This window comes from Malaclemys terrapin, chromosome 12 (genome assembly GCF_027887155.1).
Source record: "Malaclemys terrapin pileata isolate rMalTer1 chromosome 12, rMalTer1.hap1, whole genome shotgun sequence".
In the NCBI taxonomy this organism is placed as follows: domain Eukaryota; kingdom Metazoa; phylum Chordata; order Testudines; family Emydidae; genus Malaclemys; species Malaclemys terrapin.
In genome coordinates this window covers 17404582-17421260 of record NC_071516.1, presented here as the reverse complement: position 1 = coordinate 17421260, position 16679 = coordinate 17404582, and the positions used below count along the sequence as shown (strand labels likewise).

General features: G+C 44.4%; 1 protein-coding gene across 2 annotated transcripts in view; it reads right to left on the bottom strand.

The window, feature by feature from the left end:
• Positions 1-14358, bottom strand: part of KCNB1 (potassium voltage-gated channel subfamily B member 1) — a 199585-nt gene extending 185227 nt beyond the window's left edge. The window contains exons 1-2 of one of the 2 annotated variants that reach the window (XM_054045859.1): positions 14272-14358; positions 11932-12626 (exon numbers count right to left, since the gene is read on the bottom strand). In XM_054045859.1, coding sequence (XP_053901834.1) covers positions 11932-12498 — 567 coding nt within the window. In that variant the 5' untranslated portion in view covers positions 12499-12626; positions 14272-14358. Of the gene's footprint in view, positions 1-11931; positions 12673-14271 lie in introns of those variants that run through there. The other variant, XM_054045860.1, reaches the window with a different exon arrangement.
• Positions 14359-16679: the final 2321 nt, after the last annotated feature.

The following is a 16679-nucleotide window of genomic DNA, read 5'->3' as shown; positions in this document are numbered from 1 at the left end:
AGATGAGGGATGACAGAAATTAGTGACAGTTTGTGAATGGGAAAAAAGAGTTAATTTACAACAAATATTATTCACAATGAATCAACCAACCAGCTCTTACATCTCCAATGGTAATATTAATTTTCCTACACTCTCCGTATCAGTTCTGGCTGGGATGAGGAATCAAAGTCAACCTTTGCGTGACTGGACGCAACTTCACAGACTGCTGAATGAACTAGGATGCATACAGGATGACCAGATTATCAAGCAGATACACTGCAACTGTTGAGCAGCCTTCTAATTCATATGAAGGATGTTTTATCAAAATAAATGCTCTCATTTATATAGGGTGACGTTATTCCCACTTAGAACAGACCAACTCAGTGGAAAGGTCTTTTCATAACAACAGTATCATAGGTAGGCTTTATCTGTGGAATCTGAATGTCAAATAATATGAAAATATATTGATTGTATTATAAAACAAAGCTGAGGCCTTGCATTTTTTACTGTATTTTGAGAAAGGGAGGGGGAGGGGAAGGGGAAGGAAAGCAGCTTGCTACTGTTATAAAAAATGTTCTTAGATAAGTGTAATTACCTTAACTGTGTAACACCTTCCTTGAACAGGTTAATGATTTCAGTGTTTGATAAGAGCTACAGGAAAAAAATCCTGTAGAAATTAATGGAACATAAGAATATTTCCACCAAAGTTTTGAACTATTCTACAGGATTTAATCAAGAATTGTATCCCTATCATAGAATTCCATAGGATGGTTCTGAAAATCTATCAGTATAGAAAGGATTTGGTTCTATATTAAATGTCATAGGCTTTTAGAGTAACTTCTGTACAACCCTATTCAATTTCTATACAACCTTTCATTCCCTATTAAGTTCTACAAGACTTCTCCATAAGGGCTGGAATCCTTAAACTAGGTATAGCTACATGAAGACAAAGATGGGCTTAAACTGCCTCCCCAGAGTAAGGACATTCAGAGGGCAGCAAACTATAATTTCATCTTTGGTACATCAGCTAATGTCTTAGTACTTCAGAACACAGATTAGGTAAAATTTGGTACCTGGAAAACGTGTCTATACTAACAACAAAATCACATTGTGGGCAATGTGGTCTAGTAGTTACAACAAGGCACTGCGTGGCAGAATTCTTGGCTGCTTGTCCTGGCTCTGCCACTGATTTACCATATGACCTTTGGAAAGCCACCTAATCTTTTGCTTCACTTTACAAATGTATAAAATGAGATAATTGCATGCCACAGCTATGTTACAATGCATAAGCATTCAATCTTTTCAAAGCACTTTCAGAGCTTTGCTTGATAAATGCAGACATTATTATAGTAAAAAGGAACTGTTCCAGTGAAACTCAATGGGAGTTTTACCATTTGGACCCTTGGCTGATACTATGAGAGATAAATAGGGTTACCATATTTCAACAAGCAAAAAAGAGGACGGGAGGAGCCCCGCCCTAGCCCCGCCCCTGCCCCTCCCACTTCCCGCCCCCCCAGAACCCCCAACCCTCCCCCCGTTCCTTGTCCCCTGACTGCCCCCTCCTGGGACCCCTGCCCCTAACTGCCCCCCGGGACTCCACTCCCTATCTAAGCCTCCTTGCCTCTTGTCCCCTGACTGCCCCAACCCTTATCCACACCCCCACCCCCAGACAGACCCCTGGGACTCCCACGCCCCATCCAACCACTCCCCACCCCCTGACAGCCCCCCCCAGAACTCCCAACCCATCTAAACCCCTCTGCTCCCTGTCCCCTGACTGCTCCGATCCCTCTCCACACTCCTGCCCCCTGACAGCCCCCCCAGAACTCCCAACCCATCTAAACCCCTCTGCTCCCTGTCCCCTGACTGCTCCGATCCCTCTCCCCACTCCTGCCCCCTGACAGCTCCCCCCCAGAACTCCCAGCCCCCTACCCCCCACTCCTTGTCCCCTGACTGCCCCCTCCTGGGACCCCTGCTCCTAACTGCCCTCCAGAACCCCACCCCCTACCTAAGACTCCCTGTTCCTTGTCCCCTAACTGCCCCCTCCTAAGACCCCCCCCCAACTGCCCCCCAGGACCCTACCCCCTACCTGTACCCTGACTGCCCAAAACTTTCTCCACTCCCCTCCAAAAGCCCCCACCCATTTCTTGACTGCCCCCTCCAGAACCTCCCTGTCCCTTCTCCTGCCCCCCCTTACCCTGCTGCTCAGAACAGGGTGTTGGGCTCTGTGCCAGCCGGACACATGGCTGAGCTCCCCAGCACAACACAAAACCCGGTCCCTGGCCCTGCACAGGGCTGCCGGAGCGGGCTGCAGGAGGAGGAGCTGCCGGCTGGCTCAGAATGCAGGGAGGGGGGGGTGGGAGGAGGAAGCTGCTCCGGAGTCCAGCCCGGGACTTTCCTGCAGCCCTCCCAGCCGCTCGCTCTGCTCTGCCAGGGGAGGGGGAAATCCCGGACATTGTGAGTGCTTTACAAATTCCCCCCGGACGCTATTTTTAGCACACAAAAGGAGGACATGTCCGGGTAAATCCGGACGAATGGTAACCCTAAGATAAACAACTACCATGCTTTGACTATTTCTATATTAGCATTTACTATGGCTATGTCTACACTACTGTGGTAAGTCAGCCTAAGTTACGCTACTCCAGCTATGTGAAGTGTGTGTGTGTGTGTGTGTGTGTGTGTGTGTGTGTGTGAGAGAGAGAGAGAGAGAGAGAGAGAAGAAAATTCAAAGGCCCTGAATAGGAATGTCTGTCTCTCATGTGGGGTTTCTCTAGGCTCCAGAGCTAAATCCCTGCATCAAGATTCAGGGTGAGTACTGCTGAGTCATGCTGGTAGATATATCCAAGTAAGCTCCAGCAGGTTTCAAAGGGGACAGAGAAAACTAGGACACAAGAGAACCTGGGGGGAAACCACGGGAACAGCCAAGCTTGGGAAAGAAGATTAGGCTGAGGTTTGTGTTGTTGTATTGAGTTACCAATAAAGGGAAATCCCAGGGAAGGAGGGAGTTTGGACACTACCTCAGAGCTGCGTGCAGGGTACAAAAGTTAAGAGATACCAGAACCCTAGACATTTGAAATAGAAATGACCTATTAAATCATGTAGTCTGCCTGTGCTAAAAGAGGTATGTTTCCTGTCTCCTTTGGTCAGAATACAATTTTTATCTATTGCATTTAGTGGGAGCAAGGGATACCAGCTTCTTTAGACAGGACTAATATTAACATGTTAACCATACTGATTGGCCACATTTGCCTCTTCTGCTACTGCCAGGTACCTCCATAGAGTAAATCATATTGACTGTGTTTATTATAAGAACTAAATGATCAGCTGTGAACTTTCACTGACATAAATATTTTGCCATTAGTAATAACAAATAGCATACTCTTGTAATTGTGAAAGTAGCATTGGATTATTCTGCTTTACAAGTTAGGAGAAACCTAAAGGCAACACTGAACCAAAGGAATGGACAATAGAAGGAGCTGATAATTAGATGCCAAGTTTATTCCTAAAAACCAATGGTGGGGACATTTATCCCAGCAAATAAAATGAATTAAATTAAAGTTGTTGTTTTTAATGGAAAGGAACTGATTTCCACACAATTTAAGGGTGCAATTGCACACCCCATTTAGCATGCAGCTACAAATACGAGCATGCACAAATCAAGTAATCGCATGGGCTGCTGACCAGAACTGGCAATCACTGCATGCAATTATCTGGTTTGCACTTGTATTTGCTCTAATTGCATGCACATAACTATGTATATAACTGCACGTTTAAATTCTTCGAAAATCTAGCCCAGAATTCTTCTCATGAACAACAATCAGTAATAAACACCTGCAGTTAGAGCTGAGCAAAATTTGGAATTTCTATGCCCTAGGAAATTTTGACATTTACAGATTTTTATCCCAAATTGGGATTAAAAATTGAAATTTTTCAGAGAATGGAAATTCTGAGTTGCAAATGTCAAAAGTTTTCATGTTGCCATTTTTGATGAAAATATTTTGACATTCTCAAAATCAAAATGTTTTCATTTGTTGAACTAACCCCAAATGCTTCATTTCGAGTCAGTTCAATGTTAAACTGCATTTTTCCATGGCAGTGCATTGTCTTGTGGGAGCTGTAGCTCGGGAACTGGAGACCTCCATTCTCCCCTGCTGGAGTGTCATGTCTCCGTGATGCACAACACAGAACCTGGTCAGCAGGAAATCTGCATTACATCATGGGAATGCAGGGAGCTCAGCCTCCTCCAGGATCTATGGGCTGAGCCCTGGACAGAATGCAACTCCCATAAGGCAATGCGCTGATAAATAAAACATTAAACGACATTTCTCTAACTTATCCTATATGGAACATTTCAAATCTGTTCAACAAAACAAAACGTTCTAATTCAAATCAAATTGACCCAAAACAAAATATTTAACTTTCATTTTCCTCATGGAAAATATATATAAAAAAAATCTGCAAAACTGAGGCTCTCTCACAGAAAATGTTTATTTAACAGAAACTGCATTTTCTGCCGGAAAATAATTCTAATGGAAAATTCCTGATTGGCTCTATGTGCAGATGGAAGGGGAATAACCCCCCTGTAATCACCGAAGTTGCACTAGGGTTGAATTTGGCTCACTGAGCGTAAGACAGGCTTGCCACAGGAGACTGTAAACTCCTCACAGCAGGAAACAGACCTTTGGTGCATGTGTGTCTTGCACAGCACTGAGTACGTTACTGGCTTATAACAATAAGTACATTTAAATAAAGACCCCATTTTTAAAAACATGGCTACTTGGCTCTGGCACGAAGGTCAGGCAGGAGATTTCCAGGAAGATCAATGAATTAGAGAGGTTCCCCACTGCTGAAGGAATGAAACCATAGTCTGAGAGTCAGCTGAGTGAGTTTCTAAATGGGGCTGTTGAAAACACAGGAGACAGTAAAATATAGCAAACAGTGACTCGGCAAATGAGAAGACGGATAAGGGAGAAAGCCTAGTGCAGTGGAGAATGAAACAACATTTATGGGAGAGATTTTCAAAGGCAAAAATGGGAGTTGGTGCCTAACAGCCCTTCATGATTTGAAATTTTCACCCCTGAATATTTTGCACTTCTATAGCACCTGTTATCTAAGACTCAATATTAGCAAATAAGCTTCACAATCCCAGATGTGAACCCAGAGAAGTTAAGTGACTTGCTCAGCAAGCAGTAGAACCAAGGAGTCTTGCTTTCCATTCCCCTGCTCTAACAGCGAACCACGCTCCCTGGGAACAAGGTGAGTGTTGGCTGCAAACATGTAGGATTCAGATTGCACTGATGAACACTAGTGAGGAAGCTATGGAGCAAAAGCAGAAGAGAAGTGCAGCTAGCAGCACATCTCATTTGCTGGTACAGTTACATATGCACATCAGGTAGTTTCACATACAAATAAGTAATTAGATGTATTTGCTTGTGCAATTGCAGTCATTTCACAACCAAATTAGACAGGCAATTGCACACTTATCCTGAGAAAAAACCATGGCTTATCATGTGAAAAGAGACTGAGTTAATAGCATGCATGACCAGATAGAGGGCTCCAGTGAGGTGATAGAGAATATTTTTGGTGCGCATCAACTGAAACATTTCATTTGGATTTCAACATTTCTTTTTTTTCCCCCTTCATCTAATTAGCTTAGATTTCAAACCAAAAACCTGTTTCAAATGGAAAACCCAGAATGTTTGGTTACAAACAATGTCAAAACAAAACATTTTGACAACTCCAAACCTTTTTTCCAACTTTTTATTTTTGAGTTGGGAGATTCACTGACCTTGTTTCATGTTTTGTTTTTCAAAAATCAGCAGTTTTCAACCCAAAAAGTTTAATGGAAAAATACCCAACCAGCTCAATTCTGGGGATTGTAGTTCAGAGGAACTCTGGGAACTGTAGGCACAGTAAGGCATTCTGGGAAGGTTCCCGCGGCTGGGGGGGAAATATAAGCAGCAGAGAACACTGAAGGGAACAGGGCATATTGTTGGATCTCCCCAGGAAAAGCGTCTAAGTGGGGTTTAGTAAGAGCCTGGGAAGAGACCTAGAGATACAACTGAAGGACTGGGAAATGTACCCGAGGAAGGAGTGATGTTTGGGGCTAGAATAACCAGCAACTGGGAGGAGACACAGAGGGCGGCAGCTGCTTGTGCGTCTCCACCAAATTGCAGTGGAAGAAGCCCAGTGGGCAAGACTGTCAATGGCCCAAAAAGGAGGTGAATCCATGCACCAAGAGGTGGAGGCTTTGGACTGATGTTAGATTTCTGTTTACCTTGGAAGAGGAGGAGTTTACTTTGGTTTGATGAAGAGCTAAATTAACCTACACAGAGGAAGGGAACCAAGGCAGTAACCATGTTGGACAAACGAAGAAGGTAAACCACGGCTACAAGCCTTCAGCTGAGCAAAACGTAGACAGCCCTGCTTTAATGGAATGAGCAAGCATATCACCTGGCAACCTGGCTAAGAGATAGGAGATAAATGATGGGAATGGGAAGGGGAGAGTCTGATATACTGCTAGCTGCTGGTAGAAGTGGTGAATTCATACATAAGATGTTAGAGATGAATGAGAAATGGATGTCGTATGGGAATTTGAAGACATTTATAACCAGTTGTGTGTAAAAGCAGAATGTAACAGAAGTAGCATCTCAGATGGATTTTTTTATTTTATTTTTGTTATATTATAATAGTCATAAGGAAAGAAGAGAATTTATGGAGGAACCTCATTAATCCCAATTTAAGGCATCTTGAGATTAACAGCATAGAGCAATGAGCAACTGAGAGAAAAAAGTTGCTGTACAAATTCTAGAGGCCGGCATAATATGATTACTGAATTGGAGCTGCAATTTTTCAAGGATAAATCTGATATTATTGCAACAGCAGAAACCTGGTTGAAACAGGGAAATACATGGAAATTTAGCACGCCAGAATGGAGAGATTTATACTCCTAATAAAGCAAAAGGAAAGGACAGCATAAGAGAAGGATTAATATGACAATATGCAGAGAAGCTTTTTACAGACAGGGGGATGTGGGTGATTTTGACATGGTGCTCTAGGCCTGCAGGGCAGTTAAGAAAAATAAAATAAAATCAGATCATGCAGGAAAGTCTATAAGAAGATCAGAGGTTTATATTTTTTCCAGTGGAACACTAATTGTTCTGATATTGATCACGGGATGAATTTATGAAAACTAAAAGAAGAAAGGACTTTTTTCTTAAGAGGCAGGAAGACTGTTTCTTATGGAGCTGTTTGAAAGGTCTGGATGGTCAGAGGATTTTCAGGTCGTAATCTCTAGTAAAACGAGCCACATATGCTATTTCAACTTTAGCTGGTTTGTTTTGTAATTTATTTATATAGTCAAGCTTGGACCAAATGCAGTCTCTGGTTTCCAGGGAAGTCCTAGTATCTAGACGGTTTTATGGCTTGGCAGACTGAGACCCCAAGAGAATGAATATTGGGCAGAGGTCACTGAGTGAGTGAATGGATCAGCTGAGATTTAATCCCAGGGACCTCAACACCAGGGAACTGCCAGACTCGAAGGATGCCAATATCTCACATACTCGTGAGGTTCAAGTCCTGGAAAAGCAATATTCCCATCTGACTACTGGAAGGCTCCTTTTGGGGAATTGCAAGTGAAACCAACCTTTAGCCACGTTAGAAAAAGAAAGAGCTATTTAAGAAAGAATCTGCAACTCATCCAGGTTAAATCCAAACAGAAGCAAGGGCAACAGAGGCCAATGTGGTTAAGTAGGGATGTAGTGGGCGGTCCACTGTATAAGTAGAAGGCTTTTAAAAAATATAGACAAACTGGTAAGGAGGATTGGGAGATCCATAAAAATAAGCTGATGTAAGCTACAAGGATAATCAGAGGAGCAGAAGGAAACCTCGACTAAAATTACAGTGAATATTTCAGCTAAGAGTAAAGGATTCTGCAAAGTATAGTCACAACAGCCAGAAGAAACTGATCTATTAAAGGAATCAGTAGGAATTAGAGGCAAGAGATAAAGAAAAAATAGAAGACTTTGTTATACAGGTTTGTTTGAGGAATGGAGAGTAGTCTAAGGCTCTGACCCTGCAAACACTTATGAACAGGCTTACCTTTATGCATGTGAATAGTCCCTTTGAACACAACTGGACTAAACTGAGCTCAGTGAAACTACTCATGCATATAAAGTTAAATACCTGCATAGTTCTTTGTAGGACTGGGGCCCAAAGCTGCAATTGTATTACAGTATTGTGGGGAGGAGTGTAATGTGCACAGAAGAGTGGAAATGGATAGTATTTATAATATACATCTCTATAGAACCCATCATTATTGGACCTGGGTGCTTGGGGGTGGGAGTGCAGGTGGGGTGGAACAAACAAAGTGTTAAGAAAAGGTAGTACACATTTCTCAAGTCTTAAAGAAAATGACATCAACAATTAGTGAGACATAAACTGCTGTTTTGAGAAGTTCTCTGATACCAGCTCCGATATTTGGAGGCTCTCAAGGGACAGGATATTAGTAAATCTAACATTATTATTCCTATTTTATTTAGGCACTAATATGCTCAGCATTGTACAAGAGAAATACGACATTCCTTGCCCTGAGGAGGTTACAGCTTAAAAGCCAATCAAAGATTCAACAAGATGTATGGAGAAACCCAGAGGAGATGTTAATTTAATATGTTTATTTTTAGCTCATTCATGGAGTCTCTCTCGCTCTCTCTTTTCTTTTTATTTATTAAAGATCCCACTTCCACCCTGATATACCTATCTCTTCCTTTAATGGTGTTGAGACCAGGGCAAAACTGGGCCCAACATGTCTATCAGATATACTGCAGAAAGTTATTCTGGATTTGTTAGGTTATGAGTTGTAGAGAAAATATTAGAATAGAAACAATGAGGAGAGATTTAGTTAGGGAGCCCACCTTGAAAAACTTAATCCGATTAGAACTTGTTCCTTATCATCTAACTGAGAGATGGGGCAGAGCTGACAAAGGCAAAGCATGCAGAGGCAGGGAGGAGGGTTAATGCTTTGCTGAAGTCCAGCATTGGCTTATACAAAGGCTCGTGGTGCAGAAAGTTCAATAGTTTGTTGAATTATTTTAAAAATTGCTTAAGCAGGAAACTGCAACCAGCTTATATATGTGACATATTTAACTGGAAAGAATCTTCTACTGGGGAGCAACAAATCCAGAGACAGGAAAGAGTAAATAGCACAGATGAGAATTCTACTGACTCAAGAGATTTGGGGTTGAGAGGAGAGAACTAGAAAGAGGTTGTCTAAGTATTTCAGTCTAACCCAACTGTAAACTGTGGGAAAGAGGGATGAGACAGGAAATGCTGGTTTGCACCAGTTGAAGGACACTTTGGTGATAACTACTGGAATAGATTACTATGGTCCCCTTTCCATGGGAAAGCTTTGAATGCCCTGGAGAAGGCACTATGCTGGCAAAAGCAGAAATAGTCTCATTTTAAGAGGAAATGCGAAAGAGGGTGAAGCTAGCAGAAGAATTATTTGGAGATCGCCTACTCTATTAGAAGGACTTACATGTATGCAATAGCTGGATGAGGTGAGGCAGAGAGTCCAGATTCAGAGAATTCAGTCTTAAAGTCATGATAACTGGGCACAACTGTTTGATTCTGAGAATAATGGGTCAGACCCCAAAATCCTTACTCAGTCCTTTCCATGGCCAGCTCCCCAGTGACTTCAGTCAGACCTTGGCCAGTGTCAGGATTGGGCCCAATACATACAATAGGTGGATGAGCTCTCACAAAAGGTTATCAAAGCAAAGAGTACACGGGTGTGCAAACCCAAGAGCAGCGAGTGGGAGTGAGTGGAAAAGTATCCACAAGCAAGGAGGCAAAGGTTTCACTAGGCCTAGTAGCCTTTTTCTGCCTAATCCTAATAATTAATCATACCTCATTTCCTTGCTACAGTTAAAATGACTAGAATCTGTATTTGTCTTCAAATATTCCAGCAGTTCCCAGACAAATTACAGCACCACGTCAATTATAAGAAACATCAGAGGGACAGCTTAACATGGGAAGGGAAATAACGCATTTGCAATTCACTCTAGATTAGTCCAAAGCCTGCAGTGCTGAATGCACTTACTCCGAGAATTTTCTCAGAAGATAAACCTAGAGTGTATTTCACTTATAAATCACAAAAGACACTTATTTGGCAAGAGTGACCCCTGCTCATATACAATAAACCGTGAACTTCAACAGTCCCTAATGGATTTTGAGTCAGCGCCACAGACAGCTAAGCCCAGGGCCTGTGTTTCAGGATTCCATAGCTGTGTTTCAGGATTCCATAGCTGTGCCAAAATATGCCTATAAATTATTAACATCTTCAGCACAGTGTCCTCTGTGCCGTTTGAAATAAAAAAGACATTCTGTGTCTCCGCCTGTCATTAAAAAAGCGATAACCAATTCATCAAAGCAACACACCTTTCCTTTTCCCTGCCAGAATAAATCACTTATCCCACACACACTCTCTTCAAACTATCTTCCCAGAACTTTAAAGACACTTTGGTTCATACCTGCAATGCTGCAATAGAAACAAACCCATTTTTCAAAATCAGAAACAAAACAAAACAAAACATAATCCACACGCTACAGGGACAAAGATCCAATTTGCATGTAGAAATGTAAATCAAGCAGATAACAGTGAGAAAAATAGCTCTGCTTTCATTTTGCTATGCAGCAGTATTGCAGGAGCACTGGGCGCAGACATTTCAATCCTTTAATGTTCAGTCTCTTGTACTTTCCAATCCTTAATACGGCATTTCCACCCCTGTTAACCTTTATTTCTATCTCCACAGTTACAGAATAGTCATGTTTGTTTGCAGATGCTTCATCACTAATGAAAATGTGCAGCTGCCAGGACATTCTCTAATGCGGAGCAGCTAATTAGCTGTCAACTATGACACTAATTTCTCAGAACTATGCTGTTCTTTTAAAATTATATTAAAATAGAACTGCTGGATCCAAGTGTAACAACTTCAAACCAACCTGCACGTCAATCATTTATTATCAGCCAAGGAATTTCAATAGCATTGTATAGAGGGGAAAATTAAAATCTGCTAGAAGCAGGTAAGAAACAGATTTAAAACATTGTCCTCAGTAAAACTGAAGGCTAAAAGTGCATGGTACTTCCTTGGGGTGTTTGCATTTTACCCTGGAAAGTTAAGATAAGCCTTGAAAGGCAGCATTTATTAGCATAGCCATCGTTGCTTACCACTAGCTTGTTAGAAATGATTCTGAATAGCCCTATACTGAGTGATACACACTATCATATTTTTACTAGTTAAATTCAAGCTCATAGGAAACTTTATATAGATCATTACAGTTTTGGACCAAGATTGGACATCTACTGTGACAGTGCATCAAAACAAGACATAGGACAAGCACTAAATAAACCCTAACTGCTTCTCAGAGAAGGTGCCAAACCTACAGTAAAGCAGCCCATGCTTTAGATAAACTAATGAGGTTACACTTCTCACTGTAATTGTGCAGCTGTTCCAACTGGCCTCTGAGGACTGGATGGCTTCTGATGTTTATTTCCCTTTCCTCAACTCTTTCATCTACCCACAGATAATAATTAATAGAAAATCTTGCCCTGTTTTGCATGAGAAGGGTAGAACTGTGTGGGAGGCCCTCCCACTCTCCCAGCCTCCCTCCCCTCAAAAAACCAACCAACCAAACAAACAAAAACACCTTATCCAGAAAAGCAGAAGAGCCAGAGATTCCATGAAGTCCACTAGGGACTTGGCTATTGTTAATCAATGTTACATGGAAGGCACTCAAACCCTGGTGTGATGGGCACCAGTACAAATCTTTAAAGGCACATACATTTAAGCAGCATCCCCTCTGTTTGCTTATGATAGTTGGCTGCCAGGACCCGTTTCAGCCCCCACAAGCAATACTTATGGATGGCAAACAGTGAGCAGTGATTTGAGACGTTACCTTGGCGGCTACTGAAGAGTTGGGTTTCTCTAGAAGATCCCAGAGTTTTTTCCTCTTGTCGGCGCAGCAGGTGTTATCAAATTCCTCCCCTTCCCTTTCCCTCAGCGTCTCGGCTTCTCTCTTCAGCTCCTCGTTCATCTGCTCTTTCTTCTGGTGGTACCTGGCCTGGCAGCAGGACTCCAGGTAGATCTCGTCGATCCCCCAGTAGTCCAGTTCTTGGCTGAAGGACAAGGCGCACATCTCCTCCATCATGTGCAGCTTGCCCGTGCGGTAGAAGTTCAAGATGGAAGTGAATGCCCCCGGGTGCCGGTCAAAGAAATACTCGTTCTCCTCCAGGTTATAGTCGTCACAGATCTCCATGAGGGACTCGTGCGTGTTGAAGTCTCTCAGTTTGCCCAGCCTGGTCCGGGGCAGCCTGTCCAGGGTTCGCCAGAGAACTTCATGCGCCAAGCCCCCCACGTTGAGTTTGACCCTCCGGGAGCAGGCCTTGCTCCGAACGATCTCCATGGGGTCCGGAGGCAAAGAGGTAGAGGACCGAGATCCATGCTTGTTCATGCCCGCGGGCATCGCTGCCTCTGGAAGGCTCCGCGGGGCCGGGCAGTCACGCTTCAGAGCCGGCGGGCTTCACCTGTTCTCCTTCCCCTCCATGCCGAAGAGCTGCAAGAGAGAAGCCAAAGCCGCACGGGTCATTCCCCCTGCCCGCCGGCCGGCGCCGGGCGTTAATCAGAGCGGCCAAGAGCTCCGGCAATCGGCTCCAGGGGACCGCGCTGGCCGCTGTTCGGCCTCGTGGTGCTGAAACCGGCCCGCTCGGGGGAGGGGAAAAGCCGCTGTGCACGCGGGGGAGGCGGCCCCAGGGGCAGGGGGCACCAGGCGCTGGGGCACGCCCCGGGGCGAAACTCGTGGGGTAACACTCGCCTTTCCCAGGGCTACAGCCGGCCTGGCAGAGGGGCTCCAGGCGAAGGGAAGGCGCTGAGCGCGGCTCTGCCTTGGTTTGTGGAGGGCTGCGAGGAATAAGAAACACAGATCGGGGCAACCCCCCCCCCCCTAGCCCCCATGGGCTTTAGCCGGACTTGCGGGAGCCAGGACCATTATTCTAGGAGGCCACGGGAGAGGTCTGACCACACAGACACTAACTCGGCTGGGGGGACACGCACAGTTCCCCCCGCACACACTTCTGTGGTGACATGCCCCCGGGATAGCCACGCCGGAAGCGAGGGATAGTTACTCAGCTCTAAAGTCATGACAGGATCTGTGTTTTCTCTTTGCTTTCCGATTGCTTCTCCCCCTCCCCACAGATCCTCCAGGTTTCTTTTGTTAAACCCAGGTTAAGGAACCGTGAACTTAATATATATATATATATATATATATATATCTCCACAACCTTGTGTGGTGTTCAGGCCAAATCCTCCCGGGCTGTTCGCAGAAACCTGCAAGCCTCCAGTCCGGTCCTTTATTCCTCATCTGTTACCTGGTTATAAATTTAACCCAAAGACGTCAGGGATATAGGCTGCCGCTAAGGATTTACGTGATGACACGTAATTACGCCTCCTGCCTGAAATGCACAGTCCTCGGCAGGAAGAAAGTCTGGGGACGGGAGCAGCTACCGTAGATCGGAGCATGCATTGTATAGCGGGTGCTGAGAGCTCGTCCAAACGAGGGGAGCGGCTCTGTAGGAGACAGGGCTTCTTGCCATAAAGGGGGGGCGCCCTCCTCCCACGCCCCCCAAGATGTAGGGAATAGATTATGCACGTAGGGTCAAGGGGAACTCTGTTCCCAGCTACAGGCTAGTTCTCTCGCTCAAATGCAGATGCTTTTTATAACTCTCCGCTTGTGAATCTCCCGGAGGAGATTGGATTGGGGGGAGGGGAGAGGAGGGGGATGGATTGATTGCCAGTCACTTTAAACAACGCATTTCACTTTTGGGAGACTCTCCCAAGGACTCTCCCCCCCCTTCCCTCCCTCATAAATCAACGGAGGGTCAGTAAATAATAATAAACCCAGCACACATTTATTACGAAAGCAGCTGTCTTGCAACGTCCCCTGGCACTGTTGCTTACACAAGACAGCATTAAAATAAACCCAGTACAGATGGGAAGCAGTTCACACTGTCCTCCATGCCCAGCCTTCCAGCCCTATAAGGATTTCAAGGGTTCACAGGCGCGCTCTTTCGCCTCTCCTAGACAGTGCAGGGATCCTGGCAATCCATCAATCAAAGACCGACCGTGTCTTTAAACAGCAGCCGGGTCTGCTCTTTGACCGTGACCCTGGCTAGAGCCATAAACTCCGGCAAACGCTCCTAAACCTGCTTCCCCCTTTTCCCAGGCGAGCTGGGCTACCTACCTTCTTCGCCAAGGATCAAAGCCGGGCAGAAGGCGGAGAACAGGGAAACCAACGTGTGGCTACATCCTGCATCAGCCAGCAAGCGATCAACAGCTGAGGCCGTTTGCACTGGCTCCCCGGAAGCCTTAGGCAGAAAGATCACAGTAATATTCCAGTATGTCCAAGAACCCGAGGGCTGGGGAAGGGAAGCAAGGCAAATGGGTCCACAGACGCCTGAAAGCTGCAGATTATTCCCAGGATCCTTTTGCAAGCAGCTTCCCAAGGCCTGCACTTGGATGAGACTCTCTCCCTCCGCCCCCGTCTACATTCCAAGATGGAGCCACATTTTCTCGTTTTAAAGATACAAAGGAAAGCGCCTCTCTTTCCTTGTGCTGTCTCTTAATGGAGATCAACAAGTCTGGTCTGAACCTCCAGCTTTTCCCTGCAATTCTGGCCCAGCGTTGTTTAGAGTGAATGGGAAGGTGGAGGTTGATGAGAGGAGGGCAGCGCCACCATGAGCTGGGATGCAGCATTGCAGGGGAAGTTAACACTTGCCTGGCCTGGCTGCACCAGTCTGGGCATGATTTACAAGGAAGGTAGAGCCTGGAAGAACTTTTATTACCGGAATTTAGGAAGAGTGTGAGTAAGAGAGAGATTCCTGAGCATTTCTCCTTAAAAGAAGCTGCATCTCAGGTCTTTTATTCACATACACACCCAATCACACACACACACACAAAATCCCTCTGTTCCTAGACAAAATGAGACCACAAAAAGCCAACAAGGATTTGTGTCAGAATAGTAACTATTAGGAGCTGAAAGCAAAGCTATATTGATAAACATATCATGGCCTTTCCTGTTGCCCTGGCTTGTTGAGCTAGGACCTACTGGGAGTTGAGCTGTTAGATATACATCAGGTGGGGTTTTCTCCTTGTCTGTCATCTAGCCCTTTGCAACAGTGTAATATGACGTTACTCTGACTTCAGCAGGAGTTTGGTCTGAGTGAAGACTGCCTGATTTCCTCCATGGTCCCTATATCCCAGAATATATCTATATTCTACTAGATCTTAATTGTTGCATGCGTAAATTGATACTGAAGCATGGGGAGGAAGCAGATCTCAGATGTTGGTCTGGTTTATGAACTCCACTAAATAAAGCAAGAAGGAAATTTTCTTGGCCAGGGGGGGTAATACTGAAGAAACAACTCTGAAGCATGTGGCACTATCAAGCATCCCCACAACCTAAAAATTACTTAGAAAAGTTAGATGCCTGCAAGTCACCAGGGCCTAATGAAATGCATCATAGAATACTCAAGGAGCTAATAGAGGAGGTATCTGAGCCTCTAGCTATTATCTTTGGAAAATCATGGGAGACAGGAGAGATTCCAGAAGACTGGAAAAGGGCAAATATAATACCCATCTATAAAAAGGGAAATAAAAACAACCCAGGAAACTACAGACCAGTTAGTTTAACTTCTGTGCCAGGGAAGATAATGGAGCAAGTAATTAAGGAAATCATCGGCAAACACTTGGAAGGTGGTAAGGTGATAGGGAACAGCCAGCATGGATTTGTAAAGAACAAATCGTGTCAAACCAATCTGATAGCTTTCTTTGATAGGATAACGAGTCTTGTGGATAAGGGATGGATGTGGTATACCTAGACTTTATTAAGGCATTTGATACGGTCTTGCATGATATTCTTATTGATAAACTAGGCAAATACAACTTAGATGGGGCTACTATAAGGGGGGGTGCATAACTGGCTGGATAACCATACTCAGAGAGTAGTTATTAATGGTTCCCAATCCTGCTGGAAAGGTATAACAAGTGGGGTTCCGCAGGGGTCTGTTTTGGGACCGGCTCTGTTCAATATCTTCATCAACGACTTAGATATTGGCATAGAAAGTACGCTTATTTAGTTTGCAGATGATACCAAACTGGGAGGGATTGCAACTGCTTTGGAGGACAGGGTCATAATTCAAAATGATCTGGACAAATTGGAGAAATGGTCTGAGGTAAACAGGATGAAGTTTAACAAAGACAAATGCAAAGTGCTCCACTTAGGAAGGAACAATCAGTTTCACACATACAGAATGGGAAGAGACTGTCCAGGAAGGAGTATGGCAGAAAGGGATCTAGGGGTTATAGTGGACCACAAGCTAAATATGAGTCAACAGTGTGATGCTGTTGCAAAAAAAGCAAACATGATTCTGGGATGCATTAACAGGTGTGTTGTGAGCAAGACACGAGAAGTCATTCTTCCACTCTTCTCTGAGCTGATTAAGCCTCAACTGGAGTATTGTGTCCAGTTCTGGGCACCACTTTTCAAGAAAGATGTGGAGAAATTGGAGAGGGTCCAGAGAAGAGCAACAAGAATGATTAAAGGTCTTGAGAACATGACCTGTGAAGGAAGGCTGAAAGAATTGGGTTTGT